Raw genomic sequence first — 14072 nt, forward strand, 5'->3', positions numbered from 1 at the left:
GGGGCGAGCCGGGCTCGGCCGGGGCCGGCCCCGGGGTTTGAGGCTTCGGGAGCTGCAGGGAGCAGCAGATTTGGGCCCAGATTGGCGGCGGGGAGGAGGAAAGAAGCCGCAGCGCCGGGCTGGCCCCTCCCAAGCGCTGGGCAGCCCCTCCCTGGGCTTGGCCGCGCTCCCCCCACCCTTCGGCGGGGATAAAAGGCCCCCGGGAGCAGCCAGGGCACGGCACAGCCGCTCCAGCCCCGAGACAGCAGCAGCTGCCCCTCAGCTCCGGCTCCTTCCTCCGCCGCCAGCGCCGCGACCCCAGAGCTGCAGCCATGGGTAAGGGACCCCCGCGGCTGCCCCCGAGCCCCGGGCCCGCAGCCCCGGCCCCAGCCCGGCCCCGGCCCCGCCCGGGGGCTGCGGGGCTGGCCCGGGCACAGCTGGGCACAGCTGGGCACAGCTGGGCACACAGACCTGCGCACACCTGGGCACACTCACCTGGGCACAGCTGGGCACAGCTGGGCACACAGACCTGGGCACAGCTGGGCAAGGCTGGGCACACTCACCTGGGCACACCTGGGCACAGCCGGGCACACCTGGGCATACAGACCTGGGCACAGCTGGGCACACACACCTGGGCACACCTGGGCACACTCACCTGCGCACACACAGCTGGGCACACACACCTGGGCACACCTGGGCACACTCACCTGCGCATACACAGCTGGGCACACCTGGGCACAGGTGCCTTGTGCCCCGGGCACGAGGAGGGAGCCGGGCCCGAGCTCGGCCCGCGGGGCCGCTGCTCCCGGAGCTGCTGCGGGGCCCTGGCGGCTCCCGGGGGCCCTGCCCGCCCCGGGGACCCGGGATCCCGAGGGATTGTCCGTGCTGGAGGTGCCAGCGTGCCCTGGACCCGGGTGACAGCTCTGTCCCCATCCGAGCTCACGGTGGCAGCTCTGTCCCCGTCCCGGCTCTGTCCCCCTCGTGTCCCGGCTCCGGGTGACAGCTCTGTCCCCGTCCCGTCTGGGCTCGGTGCCGTGCCCGCAGTGGGGAGGGGTCCCCGCGCTGTCGCCAGGTGTCCCCAGCGGGGCTCGGCCCCGCGCTGTCCCCAGGGTGCCTCTCCCGGAGCCGGGAGGCGGCAGCGCGGCCCCGAGCGCTCCCAGGGGTGCCCCGGGAGGGCCGCGGTGGCCCCGGGGTGGCCCCGGGGGTCCCTGGGCTGGGAGGGAGCCGGCGGAGCGGGCTCGGGCGCGGGCCCGGGCCGGGCTCACGGCGTCCCCTCTGCTCCCCAGACAGATGCAGAGCTCCGTGCTACGAGTACCCCTCGTGCCCCGACGTGCTGAAAGGCGAGTGCTGCTCCTGGGGCTGGGCTGGGGGCGTTTGGGCTCTTTGGGGTCCCCCGAGCTCGGTGTCTGTGCCGAGCCCCTTGGCCCGAGCTGCCGGAGGTCGCTCCTGCTCGTTCCCGGGTCGGGAGCGGCGCGGGGGGACCGGCAGGGAATGGCAGCGCCCCGAAATCAGGGCGGTCATTCCGGGGAGCTGCCCGGGGCTCTCCCGGTCCCGTTCGGGTCTCTGGGCGCGGTTCGAGCCGCTTTTGTGTCCCCAGCGCCGCGGGAGGAGGTCGCCTACGTGACCTGCACCTACAGGTGCACCGGCATCGAGCAGCCCGATTTCCTGGCCACCGTGGACCTCAACCCGCGCTCCTGCCACTACGGCCAGGTACGGGCCCCTGCCGGGCTCTCCGGGCGGGACCGAGCCGGGGCTGCGCCCCCCGAGCCCTCCGGGGCCGCCCGGATATCTCTGTGTGGGGGAACCGAGGAAAACCTTTAAACCTTGTCCCGTCTGCTCCCGGCCGCCCCCAGCCCCTCTCCGGGGCTCCCCAAATCCCGGGCCCGCTCCCAGCCCCTCTCCGGGGCTCCCCAAATCCCGGGCCCGCTCCCAGCCCCTCTCCGGGGCTCCCCAAATCCCGGGGCCGCCCCCAGCCCCTCTCCGGGGCTCCCCAAATCCCGGGGCCGCCCCCAGCCCCTCTCCGGGGCTCCCCAAATCCCGGGGCCGCCCCCGGCCCCTCTCCGGGGCTCCCCAAATCCCGGGGCCGCCCCCAGCCCCTCTCCGGGGCTCCCCAGGCCCCGGGGCCGCTCCCCGCGGGCTGTCCCGGCTCGGCCCGGCCTGAGCTGCCTTGGCCGTGCCCAGGTGATCCACCGGCTGCCCATGCCCAACCTCAAGGACGAGCTGCACTGCGCGGGCTGGGGCCCCGCCTGCGGCTGCTTCGACAGCGGCGCCGCGGCCAAAAGGACCAAGCTGGTGCTGCCCTGCCTCATCTCCTCCCGCATCTACGTGGTGGATGTGGGCTCCCAGTGCCGCGCGCCGCGGATCTGCAAGGTACGGCCGGGGGGAGCCGGGGGCGCCGGCAGCGAGGGAGCGAGGGAGGGAGCGGGCTTGGATTCTGGGGTACGGGCGGGAAAGGCGCCGAGCAGGCGGAGGCTGAGATCGGCGCTGGTTCGCGCAGATGATCGAGCCCGTGGATGTGTTCTGGAAGTGCAACAAGGGCTACCTGTCTGTCACCCACCCCCTGCCCAACGGGGACGTCCTGGTCGCCAACATGGGCGACGCCGCTGGCCACGGCAAAGGTGAGTTTTCCCTGCTGGAATTCCCGTGTCCCTGCCCAAACTCGCACCCCGGGGGTCCCGCTGGACTCGCGGCAGCCTGGATTTGTCCCCGCCCGTCCCTCGTGTGTCCCAGGTGGCTTCGTGGTGTTGGACGGAGAGACCTTCGAGCTGAAGGGCAACTGGGAGAACGAGTGTGAGGCTCCCCCGACCGGCCACGACTTCTGGTACCAGGCCCGGCACAACGTCCTGGTCAGCTCGGCCGGGATGGTGCCCAGAGTGGCCGGGCGTGGCTTCAACCCCGATGACCTCAAGAAAGGTGGGGACACGCGGGCGGCAGCGCCGGCAGGGCTGAGCTGGGGCCGGCAGGGCTCGGGGCCCGCGAGAGGCCGATTTGTGCCCGGAGCCTCGGCCAGGCTCGGGCTGAGGATGGGCGGGGTGGAACCCGGGGGGGCCGGGTCCTGCTGCCCCCAAATCTGCATTTCTCTGTGTTCTCCCAGATCCCGGATTTCTCTGCGTTCTCCCCAGTTCCCGCATTTCTCTCTGTTCTCCCCAAATCCCTCATTTCTCTCTGTTCTCCCCAAATCCCGCATTTCCCAGCTCCCCCTGCCCAGCTCCTGCCCTTCCCGTGCCGATGCCCCCCAGGAGCCCCTCGGGGGTCTCTCGCCGGCCCCCCCGGCCGCCCCCAGCCTCTCCCCCGTGTCCCGCAGGGGTCTTCGGCCGCCGCCTGAACGTGTGGAACCTGTCGTGCCGCAGCCTCACGCAGTGCTTCGACCTGGGCGAGGATTCACTGCCGATGACCGTGCGCTTCCTGCACAACCCCGAGGCCGCCGAGGGCTACGTGAGCTGTGCCCTGAGCGGGGCCATTTTCCGCTTCTACAAATCCTGCGAGGCAAGTGCGGCGCGGTGGGGAGCGGGAACGGGGCCGGGAGGACGACGAGGAGGAGGAGGAGCGGGGAACGGGGCCAGGGAGGGTCCGGGTGCGGGGCGCGGGGCTGAGCCCGTCGTGCCCGGCTCGGCTCGGCTCGGGCCGGGGCAGCGCGGGCTGAGCCGGGCTCGGTGTCCCTGTGCAGAGAGACAACTGGGCCGTGGAGGAGGTGATCCGGATCCCGGCCAAGGACGTGTCGGGCTGGATCATGCCCAAGATGCCGGGTGCGTGTGCCCTCGGGGGTGGCATTCCTGTTCCCTGGGCGAGCTCTGCAGCCGGGCACGGTGTGCGGGTGACCCCGGAGCCGGCGGAGGGACCTCAGATCCTGCTGGGGGACCCCAAATCCTGCTGGGTGACCGCGGAGCCGGCTCGGTGACCCCAAATCCTGCTGGGGGACCCCGAATCCTGACTGGCCCCAAATCAGGACTGACCCCAAACGGGACGGACCCTAAATGATTACCGACCCCGAATCCCGACCGAGCCCAAAGTGCTGGTCCCTGCCCCAAAGCCCAGCTCAGGCCAGGCCCGTGTGGCCTCCCCCGGTGCTGGCCGTGCCCCTGAGCCCCGGCTCTGCCCGCAGCCTTCATCGCCGACCTCGTCATCAGCCAGGACGACCGGTTCCTGTACGTGTGCAATTGGCTGCACGGGGACATCCGGCAGTACGAGCTGTCCCGGAGCTGCAAGCCCCGGCTGGTGGGGCAGGTGAGGGGCAGGGCCCGGGCCGGGGGGCCGAGCGGGGCCGGGCGGGGCCGGGGGGCCGGGCCGGGGGGCCGGGGGGCCGGGCCGGGGAACGCTCGTGTGCCAGCGCGGCCCTTGCAGGTGTTCGTGGGGGGCAGCATCCTGCGAGGGGGCCCCGTGACCGTGTGCAGGGACGAGGAGCTCAAGTGCCAGCCCGAGCCGCTGGTGCTCAAGGTGAGCGGGGCGGGGCCGGAGCGCCGGGGCGGGGCTGGGGGCGGGGCTGGCGGAGCGTGAGTGTGAGTGAGTGTGAGTGTGAGTGTGTGCTCACCTGAGCGTGAGTGTGAGCGTGTGTGAGCGCTCACCTGAGCGTGAGCCTGAGCCTGCTCTCACTGCCCCTGCTGGAATCCAGCGCTCCCAGTGCCCCAGTCCGTGTGTCCCAGCGCCCCCAGTGCCCCCAGTCCGTGTGTCCCAGTGCCCCCAGTCCGTGTGTCCCAGTGCCCCCAGTGCTCCCAGTCCGTGTGTCCCAGTGCCCCCAGTGCCCCCAGTAACCCCAGTCCGTGTGTCCCAGTGCCCCCAGTCCGTGTGTCCCCGCGCCCCCAGTGCCCCCAGTAACCCCAGTCCGTGTGTCCCAGTGCAAGCGCGTGTACGGCGGCCCCGCCACGCTGCAGCTGAGCCTGGACGGGAAGCGGCTCTACGTGACCAACTCCTTCTACAGCACCTGGGACCGGCAGTTCTACCCCAGCCTGATCAAGTGAGCCCCTCCCGGCTGCCCGAGGCTGCCGGGCCCGGCTGGGAGCGGGAGGGGCCGCGACCCCCCCGGGGCTGCCGCGGAGCCGCTCGCGGCCGGGTCGGGATCGGGCAGAGCCCGGGCTGAGCTCAGCCCAAGGGGGTCCGGCCTGGCCGGGCACAGCCCGAGCCGAGCCTGGGGGAGCTGCGGAGGGGAAAGGGCCCCGAGCCCGTCCTGCCCTGGGTTTGTGCCCGTCCTGGGGGAAGTGGGGACCCAAAGCTGTCCCTGCGCCCGTCCTGTCCCCTCCATCGGGCATTGGGGACCCCAAGCGGCCCCAGCCGCAGCCCGCGCCGCTGGCCCCGGGCCCGGGCGCTCCCCGGCGCCGTCCGGAGCAGCTCCGGGCGGGCTCGGCGCGGCCCCGGGGGTCGCTGTCGCCCTGAGCCGCCGCTGTCCCCGCGCAGGGAGGGCTCGGTGATGCTGCAGCTCGACGTGGACACGGACAAGGGCGGCCTGAGCGTCAACAAGAACTTCCTGGTGGATTTCGGCAAGGAGCCCAACGGGCCGTGCCTGGCGCACGAGATCCGCTTCCCCGGCGGCGATGCCAAATCCGTGACCCTGCCCTGAGCGGCCCCGGCAGCGCCGCTGTCCCCGCCGGCAGCGCCGGGATTGGGGCTCCCGGGGGGAAATTCGGGTGCCCGGGGTGATGGGACTGGGGGGAAATTGGGGCTTTGGGGTGCCCCGGGTGATGGGACTGGGGGGGATTGGGGCTTTGGGGTGCCCCGGGTGATGGGTTTGGGGTGCCCTGGGCGATTCTGGGCTTTAGGATCCCATGGGGGATTCCTGCTTTGGGCTGCCCTCGGGAGATTCCAGAGTTCGGGGTCCCGCGGGCCATTCCCGGCCATCCCTGTCCCTGTCCCTGCTTTCCCTGCCATCAATAAAGTTGTTTCCTGCATCAGCCGCAGCTTCCCGAGGCTCATTCCCGGAACATCCCGGGACGAACAAATGCCGGGGGGGTCCGAGGGCGGCGTCGGGGCCGGGACAACGCCCGGGACGGGCGCGGGCGGAGCCGGGACCGCGGGAAGGGTCTGGGGGGAATTCCCGGCGCTGCCTCTTTTCCCGGGGCTTTGCTTCCAGCTGGGCTTTTTATCCCCGTTTGTGATCAATCTTTTCCCCTATTTTTCTCGATTTTATCTGTATTTTCTTCCTGTTTTAGCTCTATTTTATCCCTATTTTTTCCTCTATTTTATCCTTATTGTTCTATATTCCCCCCCTATTTTAGCTATATTTTACCACTATTTTATCGCTATTTAATTTTTTTTATTTTATTCCTATTCTATCTCCATTTTATCCCTATCTTATCTTTAGACAACAAATGAAGAGTGGGAAATGTCAGAAAATGACATGTTTTTTTTTGCCAAAAATGCCCAAAAATCCTAAAAAAAGGGAATTTCAGCTGCTGGAAGGAGAATTTTATTGGGAGTTTTGATTTTTGATCAGAAATCTCAGAGATGATTTTTAGGAGAGGCTGCTCTGGGAGGAGATGAGGCCCCAGGCACCCCAAATTCCCTGGGAAAAGTGATAGAGAGAAGAAAGGATTGCGAAAAAACGGGATAAATCCTGAATTTCCTGGGATCAAGGGCAGATAGTGGAGGTGCAGTACCCACATTCCCAAATATTCCCAAATATTCTGTCTTCCAGGGAAATCAGGATATCCATGATCAGCCCTTCTTGAGGGAATTCCAGAGGAAAATCAGGGAATGGGAGCAGAGAATTCCGGTAGCATCACAGCCACATGTCGGAGGTGCAGTCCCACATTCCCCCACTCCCACATTCCCGAATATTCCCATATATCCCGGAATTCCAGCAGGATCACAGCCAGATGTCAGAGGTGCATTTCCCACATTCCCCCATCCCAAACATTCCTGAACATTCCCAAATATCCCGGAATTCCGGCGGGGTCACAGCCAGATGTCGGAGGTGCATTTCCCACATTCCCAGATTCCCAAACATTCCCGGATTTCCCTGGAATTCCGTTGGGGTCACAGCCAGATGTCGGAGGTGCAGTCCCCACATTCCCCCATCCCAAACATTCCTGAACATTCCCAGATTTCCCTGGAATTCCGTTGGGGTCACAGCCAGATGTCGGAGGTGCAGTCCCACATTCCCCCATCCCAAACATTCCCAAATATTCCCAGATTTCCCTGGAATTCCGGCGGGGTCACAGCCAGATGTCGGAGGTGCAGTCCCACATTCCCAGATTCCCAAACATTCCCAGATTTCCAAACATTCCCAGATTTCCCTGGAATTCCAGCAGGGTCACAGCCAGATGTCGGAGGTGCAGTCCCCACATTCCCCCATCCCAAACATTCCCAAACATTCCCAGATTTCCCTGGAATTCCGTTGGGGTCACAGCCAGATGTCGGAGGTGCAGTCCCACATTCCCCCATGCCAAACATTCCCAAACATTCTCAGATTTCCCTGGAATTCCAGCAGGGTCACAGCCAGATGTCGGAGGTGCAGTCCCCACATTCCCAGATTCCCAAACATTCCCAGATTTCCCTGGAATTCCGGCGGGGTCACAGCCAGATGTCGGAGGTGCAGTCCCACATTCCCCCATCCCAAACAGTCCCAAATATTCCCAGATTTCCCTGGAATTCCGGCGGGGTCACAGCCAGATGTCGGAGGTGCAGTCCCCCCCCGGGTACCGCACCTCGTGCGCCAGGCAGGGCCCGCCCGGCTCCTTCCCAAAATCCAGCAGGAATTCGGGATTGACGGCCAGGCCTCCCCGCGCCGTGTCCACGTCCAGCTGCAGCAGCACCGAGCCCTCCCTGCAGCAATTCAATAAAAACTGCGATTAAAACCAAATTAATCATCAATTAATAACACAAAATTCATCCTAAAATTCCCCCTCAAAACCCCCCCTACATTTGGAATTACCAACCAATTAATACCAATTGACAACAAATTATGAATCAATTATAAACCAATTAGCAATCAATTAACTGCCATTTAGCAATCAACTAATAACCAATTAATCAATCAATCAACAACAAATTAATAATCAGCAACCAGTAATAACCAATAACCAGTTATAAACCAATTAATGGTCAATTAATAACCAATTAATAACCGATCAATAATCAATAACTAATAATAACCAACAACCAATTGTTAACCAATCAAAAATCAATAAATGATCAATTAATCGCTAATTAATGATCAGTTAATCACCAATTAATGATCAATCATTACCCATGAATAACCAGTAACGAGCAACAAGCAATTGTTTTAACCAATTTCAGCTAATTGCTACCCAAGGAATAACCAATGAACCCCAGTAAGTGCCAACAAGCAATTGTTTTAACCAATTTCAGCTAATTGCTACCCAAGGAATAACCAATGAACCGCAGGCAGTGCCCGACCAAGCCGCGGCGCTGGGGGTTATTGATCCTTGATCGGGAGGGCTCACGCGAGCAGGCCGGGGTAGAACTGCCGGTCCCAGGCGCTGAACAGGGACGTGGTCACGAAGAGCCGGCGCCCGTCCAGGCTCAGCTGCAGCATCTGCGGCCCCCCCGGGATCCGCTTCCCCTGCACGGGAAAAACACCGGGAAGCACACCCAGGCTCTGCAATCCTGGATCTGGGAATGGCCAGGCCCCAGCTCTGGGGAGGAAATGGAATTTTGGGGGAAAAATGGAATTTTGGGGGAAAAGAACGTCCAAGGGCTCCGAAATCCCGGAGTCGGGAATGGCCAACCCCCAGCTTTGGGGAGAAAATGGAATTTTGGGGGAAAAAATGGAATTTTGGGGGAAAAAAACATCCAAGGGCTCCGAAATCCCGGAGTCGGGAATGGCCAACCCCCAGCTTTGGGGAGAAAATTTTTTTCCCCAAATTTCTTAATTCCACGATTTTTTTCTGAGGAAAAATTGGGGTTTCAGGGATGAAACCCATCCCTAAGGAAGCAAAATCCAGGTGGGAACAACTTCAGGAGGGGTTTTGGATGTCGGGAATCTCCAGAAATCTGGGGAGAATCAGGAAAAAAATTTGGGAATCCTCACCTGGATCACGCACGGCTCCGGCTGATCCTGCAATTCCCGATCCTCCACCACGGTCACAGGTCCCCCTTTGGAGATGCTGCCTCCCAGAAAAACCTGGAAAACCGTTAAAATCCATGGGAAATCCGAATGAATCCCTTCAAAACCATGGGAATTGGGTTTTTTGGGAATTTCCTCCTCACCTGCCCCACCAGTTTGGGGTTTTTGGGGTCGGAGATGTCGTACTGCCGCACGTCCCCGTGCAGCCAGTTGCTGAAGTACAGGAATCTGTCGTCCAGGGAAATCAGGATGTCCGTGATCAGCCCTTCCCGAGGGAATTCCAGATGAAAATCAGGGAATGGGAGCACAGAGAATCCCCAAAATACCCAAATTCCCATGTGGAAACGCCAAAAAATGGGGTTGGGAAGAGTAGGGGGGAACAAAATCAACCTCAGGAATTACTGCGGAATTCCTGAGGAAATCCAGACTCAAATTCCAAGGATTTTCCTGGAAAATCCCACCCCCAGCACAGAGCAGACCCCACTCCGGATTTCCTTTGCTCATCCCAAAGTTCTCCCTCAAAAAAACCCCCAATATTTGGAATTTTTTGCCATTTAAAGATAGAATTCTGCCAAAATCTGCTCTGGATCCATGAGAAAATTCCCAAATTTCTCCCACTGACCTGGCATCTCCGGGAGGAGCCATCCTTGGACTTTCTTGCTGGGCACCTCAATCACCTTCTCCGCTTCCCATTTTCCCTCCTGAGGGACAGAAAACATGGAATTCCCAAAATTCATGGAATATCCACCCCACAATCCCACGGTGATAAAACCTCGGAGATTTTTCTAAAACCCCTGGAATTCCATGGAAAAACCCTGGAACTCCATGGAAAAACCCTTAAAACCCTCTGGAATTCCATGGAAAAACCCACAATTCCCAGTGGATTTTCTCCAAAAACCCCAGGAATTCCATGGAAAACCCCAGGAATTCCACGGAAAAAGCCCCAATTGCCTGAGGATTCCGCCCAGATCCCAGAGCTCACGGGGTTCCTGTGGAACCTGCGGATGTCCCCGCTCAGGGCACAGCCCACGAAGCCCTGGGCAGCGCTGGGATCGTGCAGGAACCGGATTTCCAGCGGGATGGAGCCCGCGCCCAGGTCCAGCTCCTGCACCAGGCGCCGCTCCTGCCAGTCCCACACGTTGATGTGCCGCCCGTAGTGCCCTGGGGAAGGGGAGAAATTCCATAAATTCCCAGTTTTTATGGAATAGTCAGCGGTTCGGAGTGAAACTGGGGGTAAAAACGGGATTTAAAAAAAAATCGGGATTTTTTTTAGGGGTTTTAGACACCAGAAATAGAATTTTTGAGGACTTTTTACGGTCAAAATTTGGATTTTTTATGAGTTTCTGCTCTCAAAAATGGAATTTCCCAGGAGATTTCCCACTGACCTCGCTCCACATCCTTGGGATCGAACCCCTGGGCCAGGACTTTGGGGACGCCCCACTCGGTGCTGAGCAGGACGTTGTGCCGGGGCTGGTACCAGAAGTCGTAGCCCAGATTTGGGATTTTTCCTCCTTTCTCCCAATTTCCTTTCACTTCGAAGGTTTCTCCATCCAGGAGGACAAAAGTGCCTGGAAAAAATTCCCAAAAAAAGGAGTTCGGAGCGATTTATAGAGCTTGAAATAAAGCAATTTTTAAAAATCTACTTATTATTATTATTATTATTATTATTATTATTATTATTATTATTATTATTATTATTATTATTATTATTATTATTATTATTATATTTACCAATAATAATAATTTCTAAAATTATTTCCCATTATTTTATTATTGGTAATAAAAATAATTTCCTAGGATTTTATCTTTTCCTGTAATAATTCCTAATATTATTTTGCTTTAAATAAAGCAAATTATTTATGTATATCTACTTCCATTTTTAAATTAAATGAAACATAAAAGCAGTCTAGAAAATCAATAAAAAACCTGCAGGAATGTGCTAAAAATTCCGGGAAAATTCCACGTATTCCATGGATTTTGCAGGATTTTGCACGGAAATGAATCCCTGTGGACGTTTTTATGGAATCTGGTAGAATTCTGAACCTTTTCCGTTGCCATCAGGATCCCCCAGGCAGCTGATGAGGATCTCCCCGGAGCCCAGGCAGTGGGAAGTGTGCGGGAACGCGGCGTTCGCCTTCCGCGCCAGCTCCTCGGCTTCCACCACCTGGAACGGGGGAAAATGGGAAAAATTCCTCAGCTTCCACCACCTGGAACGGGGAAAATTCTGGGGAAAATGGGGAAAGTTCTTGGAAATCAGTTGGCAGGGGGGAAATGGGGATTTGCAGGTAAAGGTTTATGGGAATGTTTGAAGGGAAAAGGGGGGAAAATATGGGAAAAAAGGGAAAAATCAGGGAATAAAGAGGGAAAAAAGGAAGAATTTGGGATAAAAGGATGAAAAAAAGGAAAAATAAGTGGGAAAAAGCAGGGAAAAGGGGGGGAATTCCAAACCTTGTGGAGTTTGGGAGCCCTGGGATCGGTTGCCACGTCCACGACGTAGATGCGGGAGGAGACGAGGCTGGGCAGGATCAGGAAGCGCCGGGATTTGCCGGGGTCCCCGTGGCAGCTGCTGCAGGCGTTCCAGCCCGAGTGGTGCAGCTCGTCCCCCACGTGCGGCATGGGCAGCCGGTGGATCACCTGCGGAACATCACCCGCGGAACGTCACCTGTGGAACGTCACCTGTGGAACGTCACCTGTGAAATGTCACCCGTGGAACGTCACCTGTGAAATGTCACCCGCGGAACATCACCCGTGGAACATCACCTGTGGAACATCACCTGTGCAATATCACCTGCGGAACGTCACCTGTGAAACACCACCCGTGGAATACCACCTGTGCAATATCACCTGTGCAATATCACCGGTGCAATATCACCTGTGAAACGTCACCTGTGGAACATCACCCGTGCAATATCACCTGTGAAATATCACCCGTGCAATATCACCTGTGGAACATCACCTGTGGAACATCACCTGTGCAATATCACCTGTGAAATATCACCCGTGCAATATCACCTGTGCAATGTCACCTGTGGAATGTCACCTGTGGAACACCACCCGTGGAATACCACCTGTGCAATATCACCCGTGCAATATCACCTGTGGAACGTCACCTGTGGAACAGGATCCAGCTCCACATCCGCCTTCCCGGAATTCTGGCATTGCTGTCCCTGCCAGGGCCGGGAAGGACTTGGGAGCCCGGATCTTCCTGGATGTGGGATGCCAGGTTCTCCTGGATTTTCCCAGATTCAGGATCCCACGTTCTCTCAGATTCTCCCGGATTCAGGATCCCCAGACTCCCCCAGATTCTCCCGGATTTGGGATCCCCCGGGCTCTCCCAGGCCCATACCTGGCAGTACCGAGGGGATTTGGGATCCACGTCCACGGTGGCCAGGAAGTCGGGAATGCCGATCCCGGTGTTCCGGTAGATGCAGGGCAGGTACAGCAGCTGCTCCCGGGGCCCTGCGGGCACACCTGGGGCTCAGATCCCCAATTCCAGAGTTCCCAGCAATCCCAGGATTTGGGAATGCCCAATTCCAGCTGTTCCCAGCTTCCATCCACCTCTCCTTCCCCTGATCCCAAAGCAATCCCAGGATTTGGGAATGCCCAATTCCAGCACTTGCCTTTCATGGCCTCCAGAGGGCTGGGATAGCCCGGCCCACACGCTCCGCATTTTCCTGCTGGAAAAGGGCAAAATTCCATCACTTCCACATCCCAAAAATCCTGGGAATTTGGAGCCTTCCATTGGCTCCTCATTGGCAATTCCCCACTGCCGATTCCCAGCCTTAAGTCCATGGAATTCCCCATTCCCAATTCCTTATTCCTAGCTCCTCATTCCTAATTCCCAATTTTTGTGCCTTGGATTTGCTCATTCCAGGGGAAAAACACGTTGGAATTTATCCCAATTTTTGGCTCCCTGAGTTGTCCCAAAGTGCCAGATTAGGAGGAATAAATTTGGGATTTTAGCAACGGCTGGAAAAAATGGGAGTTTCTGTGGAATTCCAGGGTTTAATATCAAAAATATTCCAAGTTCCAGGGAGGAAAATCCAGATTAAATTTGGGAAAAATCAAATTCAAATTCAATTGAAAACAACAGAGAAGCCACTGGAAAAAACCCAGGAATTTCAGGAATCTTCTCCCAAAAAAACAAATTCCCAAGGGATTTAGGGAGTTCATTTTTCAGAACATTCCAGGATTTATTTTCTTCCATAATTCCCTTTTTTTTTTTTTTTGAGCTCCCAGATCATTCCAGGCGTGTCAATCATTCCCAAAGTCATTTATTGACTTCCAGGAACTTGGGCCCAAAAAAAATTCCTCAGAAAATTCCACTTGGGAGTGAAAAAAATTCCAGGAAATTCAGGATATCTTTGGTTAGAATATTGATATTATTTGGCTACACATTGCTGCTACAAATTCCTCATGTTTGGCTGGGTTTGATCCCAAAATTCCTGATATTTTCCCCCTGTTTTGAACTCCCAACTGTGTCCCATGGAAACGGCTTCCAACTTTTTGGCCCCTCCCACTTTTCCCACAGAGCCAAAAGTCAAAGTCCTGGAAATCCGAGGTTTTATCCTCAAAAAACCTAATCAGGAAAACTATCCTGGAAATCAAGGATTTATCCCCATAAATATGGAATACGTCAGGGAAAAGCTCAAAGCTGATCTTTAAGGATTTTTCCGAGGGGTTTTCCTGTTCCCAAGCAGCAAATCCAGGAGTTTCTCTCAGTGTTTGGAAGTTTAGGGATTATAAATTCCCAATTAATTCGAGGGAAAATGGATTTTGATGAAGGAATTCGAGCTCTTAATTAAAACTCACGGGGTTTTTAGGGGATATTTAAATATTTAAATCCAGGGAAAAGCTGGACTTTCACCCCCCCCCCCCTCCACCCCCGGGAAGCCAAAAGCAGCAAATCCCGGGATTTTGGGGTTTTTTGGGTTTTTTTTGGGATTGGTGGGGATTTTGGGATCTCTTACCCATCCTGGACCGGGCTGGGAATGGGAATTCCAGGAGTTTCGTTGGATTTTTACGGAGAAACAGCCGGGAAAGGGTCGGAAGCCCAGGGGGAAAGGGGAGGGCT

At 58.0% G+C, this 14072-nt stretch overlaps 2 protein-coding genes across 4 annotated transcripts; one reads left to right on the plus strand and one right to left on the minus strand.

Moving 5' to 3' along the window:
• The first annotated feature begins 311 nt into the window (after positions 1 to 311).
• Positions 312 to 5530, plus strand: LOC136568142 (methanethiol oxidase-like). The gene is made up of 12 exons (XM_066567991.1): positions 312 to 315; positions 1266 to 1319; positions 1577 to 1689; positions 2161 to 2349; positions 2477 to 2597; positions 2710 to 2892; positions 3284 to 3465; positions 3647 to 3725; positions 4082 to 4203; positions 4321 to 4413; positions 4812 to 4930; positions 5368 to 5530. The coding sequence occupies exons 1-12, from the start codon at positions 312 to 314 to the stop codon at positions 5528 to 5530; spliced, it is 1422 nt and encodes a 473-aa protein (XP_066424088.1).
• Positions 5531 to 6360: 830 nt separating this feature from the next.
• LOC136568323 (methanethiol oxidase-like) lies at positions 6361 to 14062 on the minus strand. Of its 3 annotated transcripts, XM_066568270.1 has the most exons (13): positions 13969 to 14062; positions 12619 to 12675; positions 12345 to 12457; positions 11447 to 11632; positions 11042 to 11162; positions 10384 to 10566; positions 9981 to 10159; positions 9621 to 9699; positions 9142 to 9263; positions 8963 to 9055; positions 8376 to 8494; positions 7591 to 7734; positions 6361 to 7501 (listed from the first exon to the last, which is right to left on the minus strand). In XM_066568270.1, exons 1-13 carry the CDS (start codon positions 13970 to 13972, stop codon positions 7483 to 7485), a joined length of 1419 nt encoding a protein of 472 aa, XP_066424367.1. In that variant the 5' UTR covers positions 13973 to 14062; the 3' UTR covers positions 6361 to 7482. The 3 variants fall into 3 exon arrangements, with proteins under 3 accessions (XP_066424367.1, XP_066424366.1, XP_066424368.1); XM_066568269.1 differs by having other exon boundaries at positions 6361 to 7734; XM_066568271.1 differs by lacking the exon at positions 6361 to 7501 and having other exon boundaries at positions 7623 to 7734; positions 8329 to 8494.
• Between the last annotated feature and the right edge of the window lie 10 nt (positions 14063 to 14072).

The sequence above is a fragment of the Molothrus aeneus genome, chromosome 31 (genome assembly GCF_037042795.1).
Source record: "Molothrus aeneus isolate 106 chromosome 31, BPBGC_Maene_1.0, whole genome shotgun sequence".
Taxonomy (NCBI): domain Eukaryota; kingdom Metazoa; phylum Chordata; class Aves; order Passeriformes; family Icteridae; genus Molothrus; species Molothrus aeneus.

Coding starts and splice junctions, on each gene's coding strand:
- LOC136568142 (XM_066567991.1), top strand. Junction 1,320..1,576: donor GTGCCCCGACGTGCTGAAAG/GCGAGTGCTGCT, acceptor TTGTGTCCCCAG/CGCCGCGGGAGGAGGTCGCC. Junction 4,204..4,320: donor AGCCCCGGCTGGTGGGGCAG/GTGAGGGGCAGG, acceptor CGGCCCTTGCAG/GTGTTCGTGGGGGGCAGCAT.
- LOC136568323 (XM_066568270.1), bottom strand. Junction 10,160..10,383: donor TCCCAAGGATGTGGAGCGAG/GTCAGTGGGAAA, acceptor CCCCTTCCCCAG/GGCACTACGGGCGGCACATC. Junction 9,264..9,620: donor GCTCCTCCCGGAGATGCCAG/GTCAGTGGGAGA, acceptor TCCCTCGGGAAG/GGCTGATCACGGACATCCTG.